We start from the raw sequence: 22821 nt of genomic DNA, 5'->3' as shown, positions 1-22821 counted from the left end.
TGTATCCCTCCAATCCCCTATGCCATTTCTTAAACCCCCCTCCCATCACCCGTGCCATTTCTTAAACCCCTGATCCCTCAGCTCCTGTGCAATCGGGCCCCTCCCCTTTTGTAGCTCCACCCCCACATAGCCACACCCATGACCGGTATTTTTCTGAGGGAAAGGTGGCAACCCTACCCATGACAGAGGAAAAGTTCCTTTCCAACTTCAATATGGCGATCAGAATAAATCCCTGGATCAATGTTCTATCCCCATAAATCTAGTATCCATAACCTGCAATATTATATTTTTGAAAAAAAATATCCAGACCCCCCTCTCCATCAGTATGTCACATTACATGTTGGTATTAATGGCTCCCTCAATGAACTGTAGCTCCCCAGGGCCATCAGCACTCATTCAGGCCAAGATCATGACATTTCCACCACCATGCTTGACTGTAGGCAAGACACACTTGTCTTCTTACTCCTCACCTGGTTGCTGCGACACATGCTTGACACCATCTGAACCAAATAGGTTTAAATAAGATTTAAATAAGTTTGTTTGACTTCCGCAAACTGTTTGCGACTTTCTTGCGTGACATCTTAAGAAGAGGCTTCCTTCTGGAACCACAGCCATGCAGACCAATTTTTTATGTAGTTACATAGTTAGTATGGTTGAAAAAAGACATACGTCCATCAAGTCCAACCAGGGGATTGAAGGGAAGGATGTAAGGGGATAAGGGAAAGGGATGTAGTTTTATAATTCTGCATAAGCATTAATGTTATTTTGTTCCAGGAATGTATCTAACCCTGCTTTAAAGCTGTTAATTGTTCCTGCTGTGACCAGTTCCTGAGGTAGACCGTTCCATAAATTCACAGTCCTCACGGTAAAGAAGGCGTGCCGCCCCTTTAGACTAAACCTTTTCTTCTCCAGACGGAGGGAGTGCCCCCTCGTCCTTTGGGGGGGTTTAACCTGGAACAGTTTTTCTCCATATTTTTTGTATGGGCCATTTATATACTTATATACGTTTATCATATCCCCCCTTAAACGTCTCTTCTCAAGACTAAACAATTGTAACTCCTTTAATCGCTCCTCATAGCTAAGATGTTCCATGCCCCATATGTAGTGTGCAGCATATGGTTTAAGCACCGACAGGCTGACCCCACCACCCCTTCAGCCTTTGCAGCAATGCCAGCAGCACTTTTTCCCCAAAACAACCTCTGAATATGATGTTGAGCATGTGCACTCAACTTCTTTGGTCGACTATGTCTGCCTGCTTGAGTGAAACCATTCCCACTCTATGGTCTTGCTCACAGTGCAACTTTCAGTTTTAGGGTCATGGCAATCTTCTTATACTCCAAGCCATCTTTATAACAATTCTTTTTTTTTTAAAGATCCTAAGAGAGGCCTTTGCTATAAGGTTCCATGTTGAACTTCCAGTAGCCAGTATTAGGTAAAATCATCGATCTACCGTCCTACCAGGGGCATTTACCTAATTGGGAGGAAGAATTACTTACCAACTACTTGGGGCTTCTACCTAATGGGGAAATTGTCTATCTACTGGGGGCATCTCCCTTATGGGGGTGAAATTACCTACCTAATGAGGGCACCTACTTCCTTCCCCCACAACACACTTACCCACTTAATCATACCATGCAGGGCACAAGGGGAGGCATTTTTTGGGGCACTGATGGTAGGTAAAAGGTGAGAAATGTGCTCATAGAATCTGTGTTAAAAGAAGTTTTCTTGGCTTTCTGAGCCAGACAGAGAAGAAATGGAAAGATAACAACTCCAAGAAGATGATGCCTCCAGTGAGTCACTGGATGTAACTGCACTGCAATCGCTTATACGGTCTGCAGCGCCGGTGTAGAGTTGGGAACATCACTATATGGGCACTGTAAAAGGTGGGCAGTGCAAGTAGATAGTCTTTCCTAGGGTGCAAAATAGTCTAGCAACAGCCCTGCAAAGATCTACATGTTGTGGTGCATCCAGAATGCACATCCTCCTGCAACAGGGGATGTGTAACTGAGGTATGATGGAGGCAGAGGTCTGCGCAAACTAACCAGCGATCGATTTGTGGCACTCAAGACTTGTAATAGGCTCTTCGATCGATGCTCATTTAGACCAGGCTTTTGGCCATATAGCAGGGCTGAAAAAGATAGACCACACCTGCCTGGCTGAGGGAGTGTAGCAGTTATTGTCCTGATAGACTTCATGCCATAACAGCAATAACATTATTAGAATACTATGATATATAACTATAATAAACAATTCATATTACAAAATCTACAAAAGACAATTTGAGAACGTACCTGCCAACTCCCGTTGCTCTGGTACAACTAGCCCTGATGCAAGAATCATAGGAACACTGCCAAAATATCCATTTGTGATTCCCATAAGCAGGGAAAAGATGCATGGCCAAGCAGGGTGACTAAAAGTAGGTTTTCCACTTGGATACACGCACATTATAAAAAGTGGAATAAACACCACACGCATGCTAGAACAAATGAGCAGGTTGATACCACGCCATTCATATGGTACTGCTGCCAGTATCTGGTAGAAAGAAATTTTAGAAAATTAGTTTGTATCATATTAACAACATTATAACAACAACAAAAAATCAGTGCGAAAAACTATAGTAGTTACAATTTGATTTCGGCTCTAACTTTATACAGAATTGGAGAGAATAGCTTCCTGATTGGTTGCTATAGGTAACATCTTCAGCTTTCCTTTTTACTAGTTTTGACACAACTACCTAATAAAATAATGATTTTTTTTTGTTTGTTTCATAGGTAGCTGTTATTCACATGTCTCAATGTGAATCTTATACAATGGCTGAAAACATTACTCCACTCTCCTCCACAATTTGAAAGCAACTTACCTTGGAATCTACATCATCAGGATTCTCCATCATCTAGACCCTTGAAACACTTTTTGACCACAGCCATCTATTGAGCACAGGTATCCACCTGCAATTCACTCATAACCCATCTAGTTTTTCACTGCTCCCAGCTCCCCAGAACTTTCAACCTTGGCGCCAGGAGCGTGCGCTCTCAATCATCCATGAGGATGCAGGAGACCAGCAGAGCACAGCTCAGGGAGCCACTTAGCTTCAGCTCTTATCCTTTCCACCTGCTCGAGTAGAGTATCGCCCAATTGGCAGCAGCCACGAGCGATACTCCACTCTCTTCCGCAACTTTAGAGCTACTCACTGCAGTCTCTGATGAAAGATGCCCTCTGCCTTTACAGCAATGTTTCTGGCATGGCATGGGTTCACTATACCCCGTGGCTGCCACGCCTATCCCCTGTACACCAGCACTGGGACCGCTGTGTGATTGACACACAGGTCCCAGCGCATGCGCCCTTTATCTTTCATATGTAAGCGCTGACAGACATTTCTTTACAGAGTGAGTATGAAGGAAAAATGAGGAAAAAACACAAGGGGGCGCTCCCTGTGTAGTATTTCTTAGAAAAAGATACCCGCCACCAATACCCAAGGTGACGTACTGACCTTGAGACGTTGCGCACAGAGGTGTATGGGGCCTCTGAGGTATGGTGGGGGGTAAAAAGAGAGGAAGATGGTTACAGTCTGCTGCTCTCACCCCTTGTTTTCCGTATTCCCGAGGGAGGCGGACAATGATGCGAATGTGGAGAGTGAAAAAATTGGGTTTGTTGAGAGCGCTCCTGTGTGACGACGGCGGTCAAATGAAGCAGAGGTCTAAGCCAGCACTTAAGCAGGACTAACTTTTATTGCAAAAAGATGTCAAACAGGTAATACAGGACAACGCATTTCGGCGCTCACTGGCGCCTTCCTCAGGTCCACAATAGTATGTATGTGTAGTCCTGGCCAGGGTTCCTGCAGGCGGGCTGGCCAGGAACCCTGGCCAGGACTACACATACCTACTATTGTGGACCTGAGGAAGGCGCCAGTGAGCGCAGAAACGCGTTGTCCTGTTTTACCTGTTTGACTTTTTTTTTGCAATAAAAGTAAGTCCTGCGTAAGTGCTGGCTTAGACCTCTTCTTCATTTGACCGCCGTCGTCACCCAGGAGCGCTCTCAACAAACCCCATTTTTTCACTCTCCACATTTACAGAGTGAGCGCTCTGTCTGACACCTCCGTGCACCCGGGCAATACTGGAGGCAGAGAGTGAGCGCTCTCTGCCTCTAATTGAAGGCAGAAGAGCCCAGTGCGTCTCCCGCACGGGGAGAAGTAAGAGGAGAAGGCGCACAGAGGCGTCAGACAGTTGAAGTGAGCGCTCGCGCTCTGTAAAGAAATGTTGGCGCTTACATATGAAAGATAAGGGGCGCATGTGCTGGGATCTGTGTGTCAATCACACATCCATCCCAGCGCTGGTGTACAGGCTGTCAGTGGCTGCATATAAAAGTGTTCTTTGAGCTAATAAAAGCTGTAAGAAGAGAGATAAAAGCAAGGCTGCAGACATATTTTACACAACATACACACACTGTGGTTAGGTTATATGCCCCAAACCTCATAACAGTTGCGCTTTAAGTACCCCAACAGGTCATGTTTTTTGGATTTCCTTAGTCAGTCACAGGTGATATAATTATGGTCAGTGAACCAGGCATCACCACAATTATATCACCTGTGAAAGACTAAGGAAATCCTGAAAACATGACCTATTGGGGGTACTTGAGGACCGCGCTTGAGAAACACTGCTTTACAGGAATCTACTTCGTACGGACCCAGGCTCACTTACTCGGACGGCCTGTCTCTAGGCAGTGGCTGCAGATATTGCTAGAGCTTGGCCACACCATAATCATCATCAGGACCACCAAAGCGGGGAGTAGTATGGACTTTTTATCCACCGTCACTGCTGTGATACAAAAGAGCCTATAAACATATACTGGACTTGGTATTTACCATCCAGGAATTATTTATTCAGACAGTGAATTAGCTTTCTTTACAGAACCCGGCTACAAGATATAATTTAATTTCTTTTTTGTGTTGTCCACAGTGCTCTCTGCTGACACCTATGTCCGTGTCAGGAGCAGGTTTGCTATGGGGATTTTCTCCTGCTCTGGACAGTTCCTGATACGGGCATCAGGTGTCAGCAGAGAGCACTGTGGACAACACAAAAAATAAATTTAAAAGATGAAGATTTTCATCTGTAGCAAACAGCTGCTAAAAAGTACTGAAAGGATTAAGATTTTTTAATAGAAGTCATTTACAAATCTGTTTAACATTCTGTCACCAGTTCATTTAACCCCTTAAGGACTTAAAGACATTTGGACCTTAAGGACAATTTTATTTTTACTTTTTCGTTTTTTCCTCCTTCCCTTCAAAAAATCATAATTCTTTTATATTTTCATCCACAGACTATTATGAGGGCTTGTTTTTTGCGCGACCAGTTGTCCGTTGTAATGCCATCACTCACTTTACCATAAAATGTATGGCGCAACCAAAAAAATACTATTTGTGTGGGGAAATTAAAAAGAAAACCGCAATTTTGCAAATTTTGGAAGGTTTTGTTTTCACGCCGTACAATTTATGGTAAAAATGACATGTGTTTTTTTATTCTCTGGGTCAATACGATTAAAATGATACCCATGATTATACACTGTTACACTATTACTGTTGCGCTTAAAAAAAATCGCAAACTTTTCAACCAAATTAGTACTTTAAAATCCCCCTATTTTGAAGACCAATAACTTTTTAATTTTTCCGTATATGCGGTGGTATGAGGGTTAATTTTTTGCACTGTGATCTGTGCTTTTTTTTTATACCATATTTGCTTATACAAAACTTTTATTACATTTTTTATAAATTTATTTTTGAATAAAATGTTATAAAAAAGCAGCTATTTTGGACTTTTTTTTTATGTTCACGCCGTTCACCGTACGGGATCATTTACATTTTATTTTAATAGTTCGGATATTTATGCACGCAGCGATACCAAATATGTATATAAAATAATTTTTTTTACACTTTTTGGGGGTAAAATAGGGAAAATGAGACAATTTACGCTTTTATTGGGGGAGGGGGTTTTTCACATTTTTTTTACTTTATTTTTTTAACTTTTTTAACTTTTATTTTTACACTCTTATAGTCCCCATAGGGGACTATTTATAGCAACCATTCGATTGCTAATGCTGTACAGTGCTATGTATAGGACACAGCACTGATCAGCATTATTGGTCATCTTCTGCTCTGGTCTGCGGGAAGGCAGATCAGAGCAGAAGACTCCTGGAAGGCAGCGGAGGCAGGTGCGGGGACCTCCGTCTGCTGTGCAGGATGATCGGATCGCTGCGGCAGCGCTGCGGGCGATTCGATCATCCTGTTAAGTGTACGTGATGCTGCAGATGCCGTGATCTGTATTGATCACGGCATCTGAGGGGTTAATGGCGGACATCCGCGCGATCCACAGCCGGGACCTGCCGCGCATGATGCCGGCATCGCTCCGATGCCCACGGCTATGCTCAGGACGTAAATGTACGTCCTGGTGCATTAAGTACCACATCACCAGGATGTACATTTACATCCTGCGTCATTAAGGGGTTAAAAAAAAAGTTTTCCACCAGAGTACCCCTTTAAGAGAAAAAGGATTAGTGTAGCTCACTTGAGGCAGAATATGTACACAAGGTTACTGGCGTTGCCTACACGCAAAATTGGCCAAAATATATATGCAAAGGATAAATATAAAATTATATAAGAAATAAATTATACATAAAAAAACAGTCCTCAAAGGTGCAAAGAGAAAAGAAGATTAGATCCAGTGATTAAATTAATGATGGTGAATTTATTAATTAACTATAAAATAACATATATAACAATCGGGGTCCAGGGCAGGGCCCTTGCGCAGACTCCAATGTAAGCAATAATTATAGATGATAAAAGTATAAATAAAAACAATATAAGTTAGAATAAAGCTAATGATAGCACTTAGGGCCACTACAAATAGCGAAAGTTCCCCCAGATATGCTCTTACAAAGTTCCGCAATTCAGGATCCTTATGAATTAAAAGTCAAAAGATGCAGATACTGTGGTGCACGGCAGTCTCCGGGTGTGATGCTCCGATTCGCGGCTCCAGCCTTCTGGCTGGCCAAATATGCAATAGCGAGCTGGCAGTGTGGAGAGCTTGTCAATGTGACTGCGTGTGTGATTGCATACACGGCAGTCACGCGCTTGCAGTGGGAGGAGTAGCACGGCGGGTAGCAGCTGTATGATACGCGTCCGGCTTCTGTAATCTCCGCATCAGCAGCGGGTGTGCGTCTCCTGGTCCAGGCACAAATCTCTAACGGGAGTGAGCATGCACTTATTAGGATGAAGGCAAATATATGTTCTTAGCCTAGTGGTAGAATATGGCACAAGTCTCTCAAGCATATAGCTTCCAAAGCGTTTCCCTAGGAGCGTATAGCTACCAAAGTGCTGGTGTGTTTTCCAAGGAAAGAATGGGGAAAAATTCAAATTGGCAGTGTGTGGTCCATCACATAAATAAATAAAGGAAGAAGACAGCCTGGCCTACCGATCAGCTGGAGCTCCGGGGGAATGTAGGAAGGAGAGTGAAAGTTTATTTTCACTATTTTTGCAGCCCTGGCAGGATAGAATAAGAATAGTCTGTACCAGACTATTCCTTTAATCAATCAGATTGCTTTTTTTTCAGAGGCCTTTTCAAAAATGAAAAAAGCGTGCTGATTAGTTGCTATGGGCAATTGGTCAACTTTTCCTCTGCACAGGTTTTGATAAATCTCCCCCACAGTTCTTATGGTAAAGAAGAATTGTCGCCCATATTATTTGTATGATCCATCCCCTTCACAGTTAAGATGTTCCATGTCCCTTACTAGTTTAGTTGTGTATCTCTGTACCCTTTCCAGCTCCACAACATCCCTTTTATGAACAACATCCCTTTTATTGCTTAGGGTAATTATTGCAATCCATAGTTAACCTCAGTGACCTTCATGTCTGATACCGTGAGATGCACTACAGCTTTCTTCTTTGTGAAAAAACAGAAAATAGCAACAACAAAGAAAAGGGCACAGTGGTTTCTGCTGCTACCAGACAGTCATAATTTTCCATAGGAACGCAGATAGATCGAAAAAAATAATAATTTTGCCTTTTTATTAATACATAGAAAAAAGACACAGATCTTACTACAAATTTACAAAATCTCTTACAACTCCCAACCCCAACCCTCCCACTACTTGGCGTACCAAGGAGGGGGGCGGCCCGCCCCGGGTGCCACTCACAAGGGGGTGCCATGACAGAGTAACCCCCCCCCCATCCACGGCCGGACTGGCCATTGGGCACACCGGGTACTCTACGGCTCACCTGTAATTGCTCCGCCCCCAAATAAGAGCCAACACAGCTACGCGTGTCGGCCAGCCGCAGCGTAATGACGCTCGCTCACGTCACGCTCCCAGAATTCAAGGGCTGGCGTCACTACGTTCTGACGCTGGCCCTAGGTATTTTGAGAGTGTGGCTGACGTGGTGGCTGGCGGTACTACCTACCTACTGGGGGGGTTCTAATCTGGGGGTACTATCTGCCTATTGGGGGGTTAATCTGGGGCTCCTACCTGCCTACTGGGGGGGTTAATCTGGGGGTACTACCTGCCTACTGGGGGGGGGGGTTAATCTGGGGGTACTACCTGCCTACTGGGTGGGTTTAATCTGGGGGTACTACCTGTCTACTGGGGGGATTAATCTGGGGGTACTACCTGTCTACTGGGAGGTCTAATCTGGGGGTACTACCTGCCTACTGGGGGGGGAGGGGTTGATTTGGGGGAACTACCTGTCTACTGGGGGGAAGGGGGTTAATCTGGTGGTACTACCTGTCTACTGGGGGTGTCTCATCAGGGGATACTACCTGTCTACTGGGGGGTCTAATCTGGGGCTACTACCTGCCTACTGGGGAGGTCTAATCTGGGGGTACTGCCTGCCTACTGGGGGGGAGTTAATCTGGGGGTATTACCTGTCTACTCGGGGGGATTGATCAGGGGGAACTTCCTGTCTACTGGTTGGAGGGGAGCGGGTTAATCTGGGGGTACTACCTGCCTACGGGGGGGTGTCTAATCTGGGGGTGCTACCTGCCTACTGAGGGGGCTAATCTGGGGGGACTAACCGCCTACAGGGGGAGGGGGGTCTAGTCTGAGGGGACTACCTGCCTACACACTGCACACAGACTTCCCTCCTGCCTGGCCTGCACGTCTGTGACTCACAGGTGCACAGGCCTGGGCAGAAAAATCTAAAAATGTTAGTGCCATATTTCCCACCAGAGTGTCCTGGCACCCTGGTTGGGAATCAATGCCTCAGTGTAAGGAGAAAGGGTGAAAAGAAGCCGGTACAGTGGAGGCACTGCTCAAGTGGTGAAATTACTGAGAAACTCAGGCGGTGCAGGATAACGATTATTTATTGAGATTAATTGGGACAACGCGTTTCGGCATCCGCTCAGGTCCACTTAACAATTCTAAAAATAATAAAAGAAGGTATATCTGTATATCTCAAACTGATTATATACATACATCTTGATCAAAAAACATATGGACGGTGTTAGGTCTGGTATAGAAGATATGTAAAATGTAAAAAGAAACATATAAAAATAGTATAAAAAGAAAAACATTTTCTTGGGGACAGTGAATCTGTAGTTCTCTATGCATGTCTAGGAAATCGCCAACAAGTTCACACACAGAGAAGAACAGGGGGCGAAGGAAATACAGATCAAGAAATAAATAAATAAATACATCCATGTAAATAGATCAGCAGTGTCCCAATGGATGGTCTATTGGCTGACAGATGAGTAGGTAAGTATTTGAATGGAATGACATGCATAAAACATAGATGGTAAGCAGAGTTTTTCAATGTAATAAAAACAATTAAAAGCATGGTCTTATATATATATATATATATATATATATTGTATTATTTGGGAAGTTCCAGGGGGAGAAGGGTTGGAGAAATAAAATGTCAGGATAGCATTTCTAGTCTCTGGGGGGAGGAAAACAGTTACCTGGAAAATGATCCTGTCTGGCGTCTGCACCGCTGCTGGTCTGTGCAGTGTGCTGGGAGCGCGCGCTTATGTACGCTGATATCGGCGTGTCACTTCCGGTGGGTTGTCTCGGCAACCACAGACGCCGGACTGGAGCGATGTGCGCCTGTCAGCTGATGAGCTGACAGGAGGATCGCAGTGGTGTGTTGCGGGCCGATGGGGGTGTCCGCTGTTAGGGTGAACGGCGGACACAGGGGCCGGTGCCTGGATAATTGGAGCGATGCACTCCTGTCAGCTGTTAAGCTGTCAGGAGGATCGCGGGTGTGTGTCGCGGACCGCTGGCGGTATCCACTGAGCGTGCGAGCGGTGGGCATGGAGGACCGTTATGTGGATCACTGGGGCGATGCGCTCTTGTTAGTGGGTGGGCTGTGATGTGGGGCATGTGATTGGGAGAGATGTGGGTGACAGGGGTGGGGATGGGTGTGTGATGTGACAGTGTGCAGGGAGCACTGGGGGGGAGGGGGGGGGGTGAAAGGAGGGAGGGGAGGAGGGGGGGATGTATGGAGCTGATGGGGTGTCTGGTGGTGGTGGTGGGGATGGGGATATGAAGGCATGTGTGATGGATGGGTATAGGGGTGAATACATATGGATACATATGGATGAACCCATATGGATACATGTGGGATGGATGGGCTGTGGGTGTGAATAGTTTGGTAAGGTGGGCAAAATGGGCGAGAGATGGTGATGTGTGATTATGATATGTTGTACTGTCATATGGTATCAAGGGGATTCATCTGGCTTTTTAAAGTTCAATGCACTCATTTAGTCCATCTGGCTGGAGGCAGTGCATTTTGTAGATCCAAAATGCCTCTCTTTTGTTCAGTGTAGCTGTCCTATTTTCTGTGACGGGTGAAATTTGTTCAATCGGAGTGATCCTGATTAGGTTGAAATCTTTGCTGTGTTTTTCGGCCAGATGGCGGGAAACGCTGTGTTTTTGGAACCCAATGGAACAGTTGTACCGGTGACCGTTGAGCCGTTTTCGCAGGGCTTGGGTGGTCCTCCCTATATATTGGAGGCCACAGTTACATTCAATTAGGTAGATGACGAAGGTAGATCCACAGTTGAGATGTGATTTGATGGGAAAGGTGGCGGCAGTGATCCTTGAAGTGAAAGAGGTAGTATTGTGACTGATATTGTTGCAACAGAGACAATTTTTTTGTCTGCATTTGTATGACCCCATTTTCATTGGAGTTATTGTAGGCTGTGAGTATGTGGCACACTTCTTCCTTTTCAAAATGGGGTCATGTAAAAGAATGTGCCAATGTTTTTTGAGTATATTTTTGATCCGGTTGTGAGATTGATTGTATGTGGTGATGAAGTTGGTGGAGAATTTTTTGGAGTTTTGTATAGGACTGTTGCAATTGGATGGGGAATTAGTGCAGGGGTCCTTGGGGGAGAGAAGGGTGCTCTGTTCGGTGATCAGATTCCGGTGATATGCGTCCCTTAAGATCGGTGCTGGGTAATTTTTCTGTAGAAAACGTTTGTGTACAATTTTGGATTGGGATTTGTAGTCCTTGATATTCATACAGTTTCTTCTGATCCGGCGGTATTGGCTGAACGGGATGTTGTTGAGCCATCTGTTGTAGTGTGCGCTTTTGTAGTCCAAAAAACTGTTTGTGTCTACTTCTTTGAAGTGAGTGCATGTGATGATGGAACCTTCTTCGTGGCTGATTTGTAGATCGAGGAACACTGTTGACTCGGAGCTGATGTTTGGGGAAAACTCCAAACCCCAGTCGTTGTTTTTGAGGTATGTGATGAATTCATCTGCTTGTACGGTACTTCCACTCCAAATTAGAAAAAGATCATCGATGTATCTCTTATAGTACTTGACATGGGGGTAATGTTCAGTGGAACCGAAAATGTGAGTGGTCTCAAAACCCCCCATAAATAGATTTGCATAACTGGGGGCTACTCAGGTCCCCATGGCTGTTCCCCGTTGTTGATGGTATATGGAACCCTCATGAGTGAACACATTATGTGTAAGAATAAAACGTAATCCGTTTATTAGAAACTGTATTTGTTCATTTTTCATTTTTCCCATCTGATGAAGATAATTGGATGTTGTCATTAGTCCTAGTTCATGCTGAATATTGGAATATAAAGAGGTTAGGTCTAATGTCAAAAAGATGTCTCCAGGTTGCCATTTGATATCCCTGAGGTCACTAATAAGACTTGCCGAGTCTTTCAGATAAGACGGTAGGGTTGTTACAATTTCTTGTAGATAGAGGTCTATAAAGTGGGAGAGTTGACTGGTCAGGCACCCGATGCCTGATATGATCGGTCTTCCGGGGGGATGTTCCAAGTTCTTGTGAATCTTTGGCAGATGGTAAAAAAAAGCAAGAGGGGGAGATGTTACATTAAGGAAGCTTTTCTCATTTTTATTGAGAATCCCTTCGGAATGTGCTGTGTTGAGAAGTTCCGTGTATTCTTTGAGGAATGTCTCAGATGGGTCTTGGGGTAATTTTGTGTAGTAAGATGAGTCCGACAGAATCCGGTTTGCTTCTGCCAGGTAGTCGGCCCGGTCCTGAAGGACAACACCTCCTCCTTTGTCTGCACTGCGGATGACTATGTCGAGGTTTTCTTTGAGTGCTTTCAGTGCTTTGTGTTCTGCTCTGATCCTCTGTAACAACAATCTGTCAAGAGCAGAACACAAAGCACTGAAAGCACTCAAAGAAAACCTGTGATCCACATAACGGTCCTCCATGCCCACCGCTCGCACGCTCAGTGGATACCGCCAGCGGTCTGCGACACACACCCGCGATCCTCCTGACAGCTTAACAGCTGACAGGAGTGCATCGCTCCAATTATCCAGGCACCGGCCCCTGTGTCCGCCATTCACCCTAACAGCGGACACCCCCATCGGAAGTGACACGCCGGTATCAGCGTACATAAGCGCGCGCTCCCAGCACACTGCACAGACCAGCAGCGGTGCAGACGCCAGACAGGATAATTTTCCAGGTAACTGTTTTCCTCCCCCCAGAGACTAGAAATGCTTTGCCTCCCTACCCCACCACATCAATCACCCACCCAGACCTACCCTTAACTCTCTACTTTCTGCCTCCCTTCTCCAGCTCCCCCACATTGAACATAGGAATATGGGGTAAGTCCTCTTTGACACTATCCTGACATTTTATTTCTCCAACCCTTCTCCCCCTGGAACTTCCCAAATAATACAAAATATATATATATATATATATATATATATATATATATATATATATATATATATAAGACCATGCTTTTAATTGTTTTTATTACATTGAAAAACTCTGCTTACCATCTATGTTTTATGCATGTCATTCCATTCAAATACTTACCTACTCATCTGTTAGCCCATAGACCATCCATTGGGACACTGCTGATCTATTTACATGGATGTATTTATTTATTTATTTCTTGATCTGTATTTCCTTCGCCCCCTGTTCTTCTCTGTGTGTGAACTTGTTGGCGATTTCCTAGACATGCATAGAGAACTACAGATTCACTGTCCCCAAGAAAATGTTTTTCTTTTTATACTATTTTTATATGTTTCTTTTTACATTTTACATATCTTCTATACCAGACCTAACACCGTCCATATGTTTTTTGATCAAGATGTATGTATATAATCAGTTTGAGATATACAGATATACCTTCTTTTATTATTTTTAGAATTGTTAAGTGGACCTGAGGAAGGCATCAGCAGATGCCGAAACGCGTTGTCCCAATTAATCTCAATAAAAATCGTTATCCTGCACCGTCTGAGTTTCTCAGTAATTTCACCACTCGAGCAGCGCCTCCACTGTACCGGCTTCTTTTCACCCTTTCTCCTCACATTGCATATCGGCTCCTTATTTAGGAGCTCGATGCCGGTGGGAGAGCAGCAGCTCATCCAACACTAGGGCTGCACAGGTCCCAGTGCGGCCCCTCCAAGGTCGGTATATCACTGTTGGTGTGGTGGAGGGTTCACATCAGTGAATACATTTTTCTCAGGGAGCGCCCCCTGCACCTTTTTCTCCCCTCTCGTTTCCAATGCCTCAGTGTAATGTGTGCTGGACCCCATTTGCGTCCCTTGCAACAGTGCACCTGAGGTGATTGCCTCACTGGCCTCATCTGAGCTACAGCCCTGATTACAGAACATGCAAGTGGAAAAAATACAAACTTCAAAAAACACTAAAATCTGTGATAAAAATGCTGACAAAAAAGAGGTAGTATTATATGTGACAAGGTCATCAAGGGTGGATTTAAAAGGGGGGCAGTTTAATCCCTTAAGGACTCAGCCCTTATTTGCAATTCTGACCACTGTCACTTTATGCATTCATAACTCTGGGATGATTTTTACTGTTTATTCTGATTCTGAGACATATTTTATTTTAACATAGTGGTAAATTTTCGTCGTTACTTGCATCCTTTCTTGGTGAAAAATCCCCAAATTTCCTGAAAATTTAGAAAATTTAGCATTTTTCTATCTTTGAAACTCTCTGCTTGTAAGAAAAATGGATATTCCACATAAATTATATATTGATTCACAAACACAATATGTCTACTTTATGTTGGCATCAGAAAGTTGACATGTTTTAACTTTTTGAAGACATTAGAGGGCTTCAAAATATAGCATAAATTTTCAAAATTTTCAGGAACATTTCTAAATCTGAATTTTTTCGGGGACCAGTTAAGTTTGAAGTGGATTTGAGGGGCCTTTCTGTGAGAAATACCTAATAAATGACCCCGTTATAGAAACTGCACCCCCCAAAGTATTCAAAATAGCATTCAGAAAGTTTGCTAACACTTTAGGTGTTTCACAAGAATAGCAGCAAAGTGGAGGATAAAAATCTAAATCTGCATTTTTTACACTAACATGTTCTTGTAGCCCCATTTTTTTTCATTTTTAAAAGGGGTATAAGGAGAAAAAGCCCCCCAAAATTTGTAGCCCAATATCTCTCAAGTAAGGAAATACCTCATATGTTAACATAAAGTGCTCTGGGGGCTCGCAACATGGCTCAAGAGAGAAAGAGAAACTGTGGGATTTTTTAAAACAAATTTTGCTGTCATGGTTTTTGGGGGCCATGTTGCCCCCTTAGGGAGCTCCCATGGTGCCAGAACAGCAAAATAACCCCCACACGGCATACTATTTTGGAAACTACACCCTTCAAGGAACATAACAAGGGGTATAATGAGCCTTAACACCTCACAGGTGTTTGTCGACTTTGCGTTGAAATTGGACATGAAAATGGAAAATTTGATTTTTAACACTATAAATGAAGTTAAAATGCTCCATATGTGGACGTTAAGTGCTCTGCTGGCGCACTACAGGTCTCAGAACAGAAGGAGCGCCATTGGACTTTTAAAGAGAGAATTTTGGTGAAATTGAAGTCGGGGCCATGTGAATTTACAAACCTCCCATGATGCCACAACAAAATTTGAAGCCCAATTTCTCCAGATTAAGAAAACGCCCTATATGTTGACATTGAGTGCTCTGCTGGTGCACTACAATGCTTAGAAGAGAAGGAGAAAAATGTGGCTTTTTGAAAGACAATTTGGCTGAAAAGTTTTTTTGGGGGGCATGTTGCATTTAGCAAGTCCCCAGAGTGCCAGAACAGCAAAAAATAAATAAAAAATAAATAAATAAAAAAACACATGGCATACTATTTTGGAAACTACACCCCTCAAGGAACGTAACAAGGGGTATAGTAAGCCTTAACACCTCACAGATGTTTGACGATTTTGCGTTGAAGTTGGATGTGAAAATGGAAAATTAGATTTTTAACACTAAAATGATGGTGTTACCCCCAATTTTTTTCTTCACAAGGGGTAATAGGAGAAAATGGACCCCACAATTTGAATCCCAATTTCTCCCGATTAAGCAAAAACGCCCCATATGTGGTCTGCTGGTGCACTACAGGTCTCAGAACAGAAGGAGCGCCATTGGACTTTTAAAGAGAGAATTTTGGTGAAATTGAAGTCGGGGGCCATGTGCATTTACAAACCTCCCATGATGCCACAACACCCACATGTGACACAATTTTCGAAACTACACCCTTTCAGGAACTTAACAAGGGTTACAGTGAGTACTTACACCTCACAGTTTTTTTGAACAGTGGGCCGAAAAAGTGAAAAATGTGATTTTTAACACGAAAATGATGGTGTTACTCCAAATTTTTCATTTTCACATGGTGTAATAGGAGAAAATGAACCCGAAAATTTTAAGCACAATTACTCCCTATTAAGAAAACGCCTCATATGTGGACATTAAGTGCTCTGCTGGCGCACTACAGGTCTCAGAACAGAAGGAGCACCATTGGACTTTTGGAGAGAGAATTTTGCTGAAATTGAAGTCGGGGGCCATGTGCATTTACAAACCTCCCATGGTGCCAGAACAGCAGAAACCCCCCACATGTGAGACCATTTTGAAAACTACACCCCTCACAGACCTTAATAAGGGCTGCAGTGAGAATTTACACCCCACTGGCATTTGACAGATCTTTGGAACAGTGGGATGTGCAAATGAAAAATTACATTTTTCATTTTCACAGACCACTGTTCAAAAAATCTGTCAGACACATGTGGTGTGTAAATGCTTACTGCACCCCTCATTACATTCCTTGAGGGGTTTAGTTTCCAAAATGGGGTCACATGTGGGGGGGTCCACTGTTCTGGCACCACGGGGGGCATTGTAGTTTGCCTGCAGAGCACTTTACATCTTCATATGGAGCATTTCCATACTCAGAAGAAATGGGGTTACACATTTTGGAGAGCTTTTTTTTCCTATTACCCCTTGTGAAAATGAAACATTTTGGATAACAGCATTTTAGAGAAAAAATAAAAAAATTTAATTTTCCCATCCAAATTTAACAAAAATTCTTCAAACACCTGTGGGGTGTTAATGCTCACTATACCCCTTGTTATGTTCCGTGAGGGTGTATTTTCCAAAATGGGGTCACATGTTTTTTTTTTTTGCGTTTATGTGAGCAAATCACCTCAAATGTACTAGGTGCTCTCAATCCTGAGCCTTGTTGTGCGCCCGCAGAGCATTTTACGTACACATATTGGGTATTTCCGTACTCAGAAGAAATTGGTTACAAATTTTGGGGGTCTTTTTTTCCTTTTACTTCTGGTGAAAATGAAAAGTATGGGGCAAAACTAGCATGTTAGTGTGAAAAATAATTTTTTTTTACAATAACATGCTAGAGTAGACCCCAACTTTACCTTTTCATAAGGGGTAAAAGGAGAAAAAGCCCCCCAAAATTTGTTAAGCAATTTCTCCCAGGTACAGAAATACCCAATATGTGGCCCTAAACTGTTGCCTTGAAATACGACAGGGCTCCGATGTCAGAGAGCGCCATGCGCATTTGAGGCCTAAATTAGGGATTTGCCTCCGATACCAAAATTACCCTACGGCAGTGTTTCCCAAACAGGGTGCCTCCAGCTGTTGCAAAACTCCCAGCATGCCTGGACAGTCAATGGCAGTCCGGCAACACTGGGAGTTGTTGTTTTGCAACATCTGGAGGCTCCGTTTTAAAAACAGTGCCTCATTTTTAGAAACATTTCTCATTCTTATTGGGGGGGGAGGGGGGTAACTGTGTAGGGGTATATGTAGTGTTTTACTTTTTATTTTGTGTAGGGTAGTGTAGTGTTTTTATGGTACATTCATACGGGCGGGGGTTTCCTGCTGGGAGTTTGAGCTGCACCCCTCCCGTGTAAATGTATCCTGTACAAACCTCCAGCTGTTGCAAAACTACAACTCCCAGCATGCCCTTTGGCTGTCCGTGCATGCTGGGGGTTGTAGTTATGCAACAGCTGAAGGCACATGGTTGCAAAACACTGAGCTTGTTACTTAACTCAAAGTATCGCAACCAGTGTGCCTCCAGCTGTTGCAAAAGTACAACTCCCAGCATGTACGGACAGCCAAAGGGCATGCTGGGAATTGTAGTTTGCAACAGCTGGAGGAACCCTGATTGTGAAACACTGAATTAGGTAACAACTCTGTGTTTCGCCACCAGTGTGCCTTAAGCTGTTGCAAAAACTACAACTCTTAGTATGCAGTGACAGCTTAAGGGCATGCTGGGACTTGGGCATGCTGTTTTATGCAAAAATGGGCGTGTTCCCGACAAAAAACAAAAAATACTCGGAGTACTTCCAAAATCACTCTAGAAAAAGTGTGAGTTTGCCTCTAACAATAACCGACAGCCAAGAGGCCGAGGGAAATTCAAAATATTTTGTGATTTCTAACAAGGGACTGTTTGCCATGTTATAACTCTAACTATATAAGACAAAAAAGAGAAAAGACACGCGCCCCTAGTGCAATACTTCAAAATATAATGGTAAGGGAAGGGTAATATTCTACTTACCAGATGGTGTTGCGCTATGGGGACAACACCTAGATGAGCGTGGGTATATGGTATTATGCTGAACGCAGCCTGGATCCTGGATGATAGGCGCAGTTGACAAAAAAGAGAAAAGACACGCGCCCCTAGTGCAATACTTCAAAATATAATGGTAAGGGAAGGATAATAATCACAAAAATAAGTAATAAAACTATGGAATTAATAATGGAAATAAAATATAGCAAACAGTAATACATTTTTTTTTTTTTTGTGATTATGACCTTTGGCCTTTGGCATATTATAATTCCTACTGGCATTGGATCCATAATCTAACCTTTTAGATATATAATCGGTTCTCTGTTACTATGTAACACCTATCTGAGCGATGGTTTATCTAGGGTTGATAGACACCTGGATTTAGTAGCAATATACTGCTTAATTCCATTAGTCCGGAATATAACTATCCGGCTAAGTCCTAGCATAATAACAATATGCTTTTATTTTTGCTAGAAGAGACCTGATTGGTAGTTTGTTTATTACTTATTGCATATATTTTTTTTACTAATTGCGATATAGGACCTAATAATAGCAGCTGTGTACCTATATCTGTATAATGTGATGCCGGTCCTCTCACTGACGTCCGAGGCTGATGACGGGTATAATACCCAATCACTGGTTCCGGTTTAGTTTCTGACGTCCGAGATCATCGTAGTCCATGATAGGCTGAATATTCCATCACCGGCCTTAGTGAAACCAAAACTACCGCCCACTCTAAACTCCAACGCAGTATATATAGCGCTCCGTGTGAAGTGCTACCTCCTAATAGAGGAATAAAAAGTATCCGCCCCTTCTCAACCTCGCCGCGGTATATATAGCGCTCCCTGCTAACAGCGGACACTTGTTAACTAGCAGAGATGCAACATAGTATCAACTGTTGCAAATGTTTTGCTTTTAGTAACTGTTTAAATTCTGCCTAGAATACATCTATATCTTGTAAAGAGTTGGCTAATTTTATGCACTTTTATTGTATCATGTCACTTCCTTTTCTTTTCTACTACGGCTACTCCAGCTACTGACGTTCCTGAATAGCCTAATTGATTTGACTTTTGATCGTTTCGTATCTTTGTCTATTTAAGTTGTTGTCATTTTAGTGTTTGTATATGCACATTTGCCTGAGGAAGTGCCCGATCCGGGCAAGAAACGCGTTGCTATTGTGTGTCTAATAAACTCTCACATGAAATATTTATGACCATTGATGTCGTCTGCACTGCTGTCAACTTCGCCTATCAAGGATCGTTTTTCTTTTCCTGTTCCTGAACTACCACATGGCGGCCAGCTAAGCTGTTACCGGAGGATCCAGGCTGCGTTCAGCATAATACCATATACCCACGCTCATCTAGGTGTTGAGCCCATAGCGCAACACCATCTGGTAAGTGGAATATTACCCTTCCCTTACCATTATATTTTGAAGTATTGTACTAGGGGCGCATGTCTTTTCTCTTTTTTGTTTTACATGTACCAAGGGAGATTTTGTGATTAAGTGACATAACACCTGTAATATGATGCATATGTTGATTGACAAAAGATTACAATTATGCAATGCTGCAGATATTCAAATTAAGAATATTATACTCTCTTTACAACAATATGTCGCTCATACTGATTATCATCATATCAATTTGAATATTGCCAGCAGACTCATTAAACTTGAGTCTGAAGTAATCGAGAAAAAAGTTCACAAGCTTATGAGAGACAGAAGGGATTACCAAGAAGGTAACCCCTGGCATTGGCATGACAAAAATCCCTCTGAAAAAGGAAATCTCCCTGAGAAACAAAACTATAGGGAAATGAATAATAGAGGAGATGCTCAAGATGAACCAAATCCCAAAATAAAGAATCAACCACAAGGAAAAAGGTCGGAAATGGAAAAATCGAAAAGCTGATATTCAAGATACTATACCAATACATCTTATCAGAATAAGAGTAAAAATATAAATAAAAAGGAGGACCAGAATACCGATAAAAGGAGAACAAACTCCACACAGACTACCTCAACCAATAAGGACACTATTGGGAAGATACCAAATAAGGATCAAACCAAAATAGAGGATAAAAAGGATTGGAGCCTATTACACCTCATACTCCCATTAGAATTCTACCAACGAATACTAGTGATGAATTGCCCACACCAATGGTTATACTACTGCAGGCAGGTCAAAGTTTCAAGAAAAAATATGAAGCTTTGACGCAAAAAATCAACAAATCCCCCACCGCATCTAGAAATGGGTCCCCGGTGTTAAAAAAAGGGGAAGCTTGCAAGTCCACCTTGTTCACTACAAAGCCTTCTAGACCTTTCTATACATGATCAGTGTGAAATCTCAGCAAGTGAAGCTCCAGTTCTAAATCTCACTGAAGATCCTATCTCCATTGTAGATAACACCCGTTCGCAATCCACCCTCGTACCATTTCTAAAACCAGCTTTGGTGGAAACAACAGGAGAGATTGAAAATAATGAGGCAGCAACATCAGTGGATTTTCCAGGGGTACATGTGAAAACCAACCCCCCTGTGGTCTCCATTTTTCTTCCACTAAGCCAAAAAAGAAATAGAGGATGCAGAGGGGGCCAAAAGAGGAAAACTTGTTTAAAAAATGATAAACCTGTAGATATAACCTCTATGGTGAAAATATTTAATTTATCTGACTACCAATTAAATAAATATGAAGTATCATTACTGACCAAAGGTCTATCCTTCTGTCCCACTAATGGAGTGGATCAATTCCAGCTTTTTCTGGATCTTCACAAGTTTACCAGAAAGCTCACACTAAATTTTCAATATGAAAAAATCTATTGATAAATCAGATACTGTCATTAAAATGGAGGATATCCCAGGAGATACCATGAAACATCAGGAGGTAAAGGCCCCTTCTACATTCTATCCAACACATTCACAGGGACATCATATCAATCTGTTCCACGAAATGGTATCACAGGAGTTTAAAACATTAAAGAATCATAGTAAAAATCAAAAATCCAATCTGAGCTTCAGAGAAAGGGAGGCTATGAAAAAGCTTCAGAAGAATAAGGATTTAGTGTTCAGAGCAGCCGATAAAGGCGGGGGTCTTGTGATTGTGAGTTATGAACAATATCAAAAAGAAGCTCACAGAATCCTCCATGGAAACAGCTTTCTACCAAAAAGTAAATGGGGACCCTTTTGTCCTGATCAAGAACAATCTACAAGAACTATTTCAGGAAGCATACCAAAACCAAACTCTCAATAAACAGGAATTACAGTATCTCACTGTGGATCATCTCAACCGACCTTATTTTTACTTTCTTCCTAAGATTCATAAATCCCTTAGTGACCCCCTGGATGCCCCATTATTGCCAGTACAAACTCTCCCAACAGCAATTTAGCACATTATCTGAATCTTTACTTGCAAAAATATGTCATCCAACTTCCCAACTATCTTCGAGACTCGGCTACTCTCATTCAACACCTATTAGAGATAACTTGGGAACCTTCCTACCTGATGGTAACTTGTGATGTTACCGCTCTCTATATGAATATTGAAGATCAACTAGGCTTGGATGCAGTGAAGGAATTCCTCGAGGCAGATAATGATATGACTGAACTCCAGTGGGATTTTATCCTGAAAGGAATGAGATTCATATTAGAGAATAACTTCTTTACATATGATGGGGGCGTGTACCAACAAATCAAAGGTACCGCTATGGGGGCCAAAGTGGCCCCCGCTTATGCGAATCTATTTATGGGGGCTTTTGAAACCCGTTACATCTGGGGGAAACAGGAAATCACACAGCACCTGATCCTATATCGTCGTTGCATAGACGATTTGGTGTTTATCTGGGATGGTACCCCATCATCAGTAGACACCTTGCTGGAGCATCTAAATGAGAACCAATGGGGCACTGCTGCACTGCTGTCAACTTCGCCTATCAAGGATCGTTTTTCTTTTCCTGTTCCTGAACTATAACTTTAACTATAACCTGAAATAATTTTGTACAGTTCAACACTTTTATGAATAAAATATTGAATGCTTTTGTGATAGCTAATGTTTATATATTTTTTTTCTTTTTAACCATTTGCAATATTAGGTTTAAAAAAACACCCAAGCTGATAAACAAGGATAATTGTTGTAATGTTTGAAAAATTATGTTAAACACATGAATACTTTTGATTCATAAAAACATTTTTAAACAAACAAGTCTAAACCATTTTGACTCCCACAACTAATTTCTTTAGCTCAGAGTTTGTGCGACACAATTGACTAGTGCGACACAAAAAAAACGTGCGACAGAAAAAAACACGAAATGTGCGACACAATAGTAAATAAGCTTGAAAAAAAATATTGAAATCACTCCAGAATAAAACACTCCACTCTTAGTAAATCAGGGCCAATGTTTCCCAACCAGTGTACCTCCAGTTGTTGCAAAACTACAGCTCCAAGCATGCCCAGACAGCAAAAGGGCCTGTTGGGAGTTGTAGTTATGCAACAACTGGAGGAGAACAGTTTGG

At 42.6% G+C, this 22821-nt stretch overlaps 1 protein-coding gene across 3 annotated transcripts in view; it reads right to left on the bottom strand.

Annotated features, from left to right (window-relative positions):
- Positions 1–22821, bottom strand: part of SLC29A4 (solute carrier family 29 member 4) — a 660337-nt gene that overhangs the window by 71727 nt on the left and 565789 nt on the right. For all 3 annotated transcript variants that reach the window (XM_056534647.1, XM_056534645.1, XM_056534646.1), the window contains one exon: positions 2292–2532. In XM_056534647.1, the coding sequence (XP_056390622.1) occupies positions 2292–2532 (241 nt within the window). The remainder of the gene's footprint in view (positions 1–2291; positions 2533–22821) is intronic.

This window comes from Hyla sarda, chromosome 8 (assembly GCF_029499605.1).
Source record: "Hyla sarda isolate aHylSar1 chromosome 8, aHylSar1.hap1, whole genome shotgun sequence".
Taxonomy (NCBI): Eukaryota; Metazoa; Chordata; class Amphibia; order Anura; family Hylidae; genus Hyla; species Hyla sarda.
Note: the sequence above shows the minus strand (reverse complement) of the source record. Positions and strands in the feature narration are given on the sequence as shown.